Source organism: Mytilus trossulus, chromosome 9 (assembly GCF_036588685.1).
Source record: "Mytilus trossulus isolate FHL-02 chromosome 9, PNRI_Mtr1.1.1.hap1, whole genome shotgun sequence".
NCBI classification, from domain to species: domain Eukaryota; kingdom Metazoa; phylum Mollusca; class Bivalvia; order Mytilida; family Mytilidae; genus Mytilus; species Mytilus trossulus.
This window is the reverse complement of record NC_086381.1, coordinates 7688277-7692954: the sequence shown is the minus strand read 5'-3', so window position 1 is coordinate 7692954 and position 4678 is coordinate 7688277. Positions and strand designations below refer to the sequence as shown.

Below are 4678 nucleotides of genomic sequence, written 5' to 3'. Positions count from 1 at the left end.
GAGAACAAAACATTGCAAACACTAATGACATGTTGAGTTTTCCTGGTACGGTTCTCAGAGACGGAAATATCAAATAGGTAAAAAATGTAAAAAATAGACATACTAGGGAAATACAAGTACAAATCATCAAAACTATTCCAGAAACATCCTTGGATATGTTTGATTCGCCCTTTACGTGAATGAGCCATTCGTAATCGTCTTTACATATTCTTGCCTTATAAGTGGGTGTTATAATATATTCAATAGGAGTTAATGTCTTCAATGAGAATACGACTATTAAATTCCTTGTATTATTTTCCACGGTGAATTCTTCATCTTTCAGTTCAATCTGTTTACAAATAAGCAACTCTGATACTAATATATACGTTTTCATCCTGTTCAGTTCTTCTGAATAAGTATAACAGGTTCCAACCAAAGGCGACATTTTGAATGTTTCGGGCAAGAATGAAGGGTATACCTGTTCATTAACTGTAAACTTATAAATAAAATTATCATGTAAAATGTCAATTGTTGAGTTAGTCAGTTTCAATAAATTTCCTTCAATCTCTGTCCTATTTACATAAATGTACAACGGAAATGACATCTTCACATAAATGGATAAGCTAATGCTGTCTCCTCGTTTAAATGTCGTCTCGTTCGCGCATGGAGATCTAAATCTCAAAATAAGAAGGTCTTGTTGGAAAAAAGTCGTAATATTGGTAATGTGTGATATAAAGCTGACTTTAACACTTTGTAAGAATTCTGCACTAGTAACATTGTCGTTGTATATAACTCCTTCCAATCCAAGGGTAAGAATATATCCCAGTCCATACGTTATTTCTAGCAGTGGAACGCATACATTCTTTCTTAAAACTCGACCGGGAAAACAAGTCAGGTCTGAACAAGTTTGCTGGAAAAAAAAGGATATAGAATCATCAACTTATAACTATTTGTAAATTTAACTTAGAATAATATGTCATGAAATAAGAAGATTAATCAACTAGATTAGAAAATGCATTCGCTAATATTGGAAAATATGCAGATTGAAAATAAAATTTACCAGACAAAAGTCTTATTGGTGTACTTGTGTAAAATGTAAATAACACTTAACAGATTAGTTGCATCCAAAGCGCATTCGGACTGAATCTTTATCAGAAACGAACAAATACAAATTTGACAGCCGAGGACCCTTAACACTTATTTTTGTCTAAAACCAGACAACTTCACTATGTCAAGTTATAAACTATTTGATAGTTGAAAGAATATAGGAGATCAAAATTATACAAAGCCAATCGGTACCAAGATTTGGGCAAGATTTTCAAAATCAGAATACACACCACATATATAATTTGTTAAAGATTTCATGTTTAAATTTTAAATAGAAAACAGTTAAACTATATTTAGATGGAAAGTGCTTCATTATATGTTTATACAAATAACGAAGGGTTATGAATTAAAACAAAACAGTCTCTCAAAATGTATTTTTCAATAATTTGAAACGAATGATATAATAAAAACAAGCTCATGTTTTATTATTTTCTGGGTATTTTTATTCGGAAAATATTTCAAAGGGAACCTTATTGCAGCTTGGACAGTGAAATAAAATTGTAACAAGCAATCTGTAAAATAATGTACATGTATTTGTTGTTAAAAAAAACCTCACCTTTTCTTTATCCGAGGACCCTTGTGTAGAGAAAGAACAAGAAAGATCACTTGAAGAAAAAGAAATGTTATAAAAATCGGATTTATAGTTGCAAACATGAAATTTCCTATTGATTGATTGTAGAAACGAAATTAAGTATATAAATAATACAGTACAAACTAACATGATTGGATAAAAGTAAGTGTCTTCCTTTACAGAAACGAACTGTAGTAATAATAGTTATCAAAAGTACCAGGATTATAATTTTATACGCCAGACGCGCGTTTTGTCTACATAAGACTCATCAGTGACGCTCAGATCAAAATAGTTAAAAAAGCCAAACAAATACAAAGTTGGAGAGCATTGAGGACCCAAAATTCCACATTAAACGCTTTTGAGCGGAGAGGCGTAAAAATAAACCAATTTCCCGCATGACTTTCTCAATTAACTCCCTTAAATTCGTTGATTTTCAAACAAGTGATGAAATGATAACATGTACCGTAAATATTACCATAATAGAGTTGTACAGTTGGTCTGTTCTGCACTCCTCCTTATCTTTTTTGTTTGTAGATGTTCTGTCGTAGTCTAATAGAGAAAACAAGACACGAAATGTAGGTTGGAAAATGTAGTCTGGGATATTAATTTCTCCAGAATCATTGTTGTTTTTTTCGTCAATAGTATAAACATATATGTTTAAACTTCCTACGTCTGATAAACTATCTAATTGAATGTTACATTCTTTACAAAATACATTTTTATAAGGTGCATGATATTCAATTACAGGCAGATTAATGCAGTTATTCACAGCTTTTTGGTTGTACAGGACTTCTGGCCACATTCCAGTGTGATTACAAGCAGTGTATAATATTTCCGTGTTAGATTCCGGATTGCATATTTTACAGAATGGATTTGCACTGTCTCTTGGTACAATTAAACGTTCACACGCCCGTCTGATATTTTGGTCTACCTGTTGCAATTTTCCTGTAGTGTTGCATTTACCGAAGCTTTCATCCCCACACTCAACAGTATTACTCGATGGCTTTAAATCTACTGTACATTTATTTTGCATTGCAAATTTGAAATATTCTTGTAAGGAAATATGAACGACATACGGAATATATGTTCTGCAAGAAATGAAAAACTCCCATATTTCTATATCATCTGTAATCTGTTCTTCTATGAACGTTGTGTTTATTTCTTTATATTGGCATAAGAAGCAAAATATATTTTTGAATGGAATGTTATCTTTAATTAATGTCACTGGTAAAATGTTCAACAGGTCCTGGTTAGAGTTCTGTTTACAAAGCATTTGTAACCGTGACTGAGGAAAATTAGAGCAGTCATCGTACACTATGTATGTTTTCCTTTTCAGTGAGTTTTCATCCAGGGTACAGGTTTTACTCCTCTCAATCATTTTGTCAATACAACAAGGTTTATTATATGACCGGTGTCTGATGCTACAATGGACATCACAATCACAATTCTCTAGTTCTGTGAACGTCGAGTAGTTTTCACAAAATAATTCATGTCCAGAATATGCCAGATACTTATTATATATGTCTACTAATTCATCTTTATACAGGTCAACATGGCTTGAGTTTAAAAGTTCATTCAGAGGTGTGGTGAGAAAATGTACCAAAGTTTCATTAACATAACTGGAATATTCATCGTCCATTTTTCTGACAAGCGTGTAAAGTATATACTTTAAATTGAATTTCTTAATCTTGAAAAGATGTCTGAAGTGACTATATCTGTCCACTTCATACGTTACATCAATGAAGTTATGTTGCGTTGTTTGATCATTATTTCTATTGCAAAAGTAGCAGTATATATTCTTAAAGTTACCTATCACTTGAGTAAGTGATGTCTCTATACATAGCTTTTCCAGCTCTGGATCATATGGGTGCCACAAACCTGTATCATTGCATTTCGATATCGACTGTCCATCATGCTGTGGTGGATTACAAAGATAACAAAACACGTTTTTAAAATAATTGAATTGATGATCGTAAGTCTGACATGCGTGATCTATATCTGAATCGTACAATTTCCATGTTCCAGATATGTTACATGAATTAATGCCATAGAAAAGCCTTGAGTTTTCAGTGCTACATGGTCGGAGATTTATTTCATTCCTCATGTCTTTTATGTAGGCTATACTACAATTATTAATAATTGAAATATTATAAAGGTCATCATATGACGACATGAAATTAAAGTCTACTGATTCGCGACAATCGATACCAATCCCCCATGCTAATAGATCTTCATGAGTCTCATTGTGACAGACTGAACAAAGGTTGTTTCTATATGTTAGACCTGTTTTCAATGATGTTAGGGGCATATGTCGTATTTGATTGTTCCAATTATCATCAACAAAACATACATTGCTTTCGTTTTTAATGGAGCTTTGAGGACAAGATGTTACAATTAAAACGGGAGGATTTCGATATTTGTTAATGCTAACTGGATATCTGTTGTCAACGTTCCAAAATTCTCCATCAAGTATTCCTGGATTTTCACATGAAATATTGAGTGCATAAAACACTTCAGGACAACAATTACCATATTGAAAACACCTAATGTTACAACTGCATAACGGACATAGACCAAACTTGCCCATTACTGATGCAGATGTGTTTGTTTCACTGCTACTGCACATATTATGTCCACACATTGAAGAATATTCTATCATAATCTTTGTTATGTTCCATAAATAAGCCGAATTAAACAATAGTAATGGTAAAAGTCCTCTTATCAAAACCATGTTACTGTATAAAGCCGATTCTGAAAAAGAAAAAACAAATGAATTCAGAACTGATTTTGTTTTAAGTTTTAAGTCTTTAATTGCTCTCACATTGACTAAAATCTCATATTTCTTTCATATATATAATAAAGACACCACACACCAACTCCACCATAGCAATCCCGTTGTCTGTCTGTCTATTTGTCGTCCTGCCATTCCGTCTGTTTGCAATTCCATATTGTAAATGAAACCTTTCATCAACCGATTCACGTGAGTTCCAACCTTAACGGTAATATTATTTGAGAAATATG

At 32.5% G+C, this 4678-nt stretch overlaps 1 protein-coding gene across 1 annotated transcript; it reads right to left on the bottom strand.

Annotated features, from left to right (window-relative positions):
• Window positions 1–2090: 2090 nt before the first annotated feature.
• On the bottom strand, window positions 2091–4388 carry LOC134683716 (uncharacterized). The gene has a single exon (XM_063543031.1). It carries the CDS (start codon window positions 4386–4388, stop codon window positions 2091–2093), a length of 2298 nt encoding a protein of 765 aa, XP_063399101.1.
• Window positions 4389–4678: the final 290 nt, after the last annotated feature.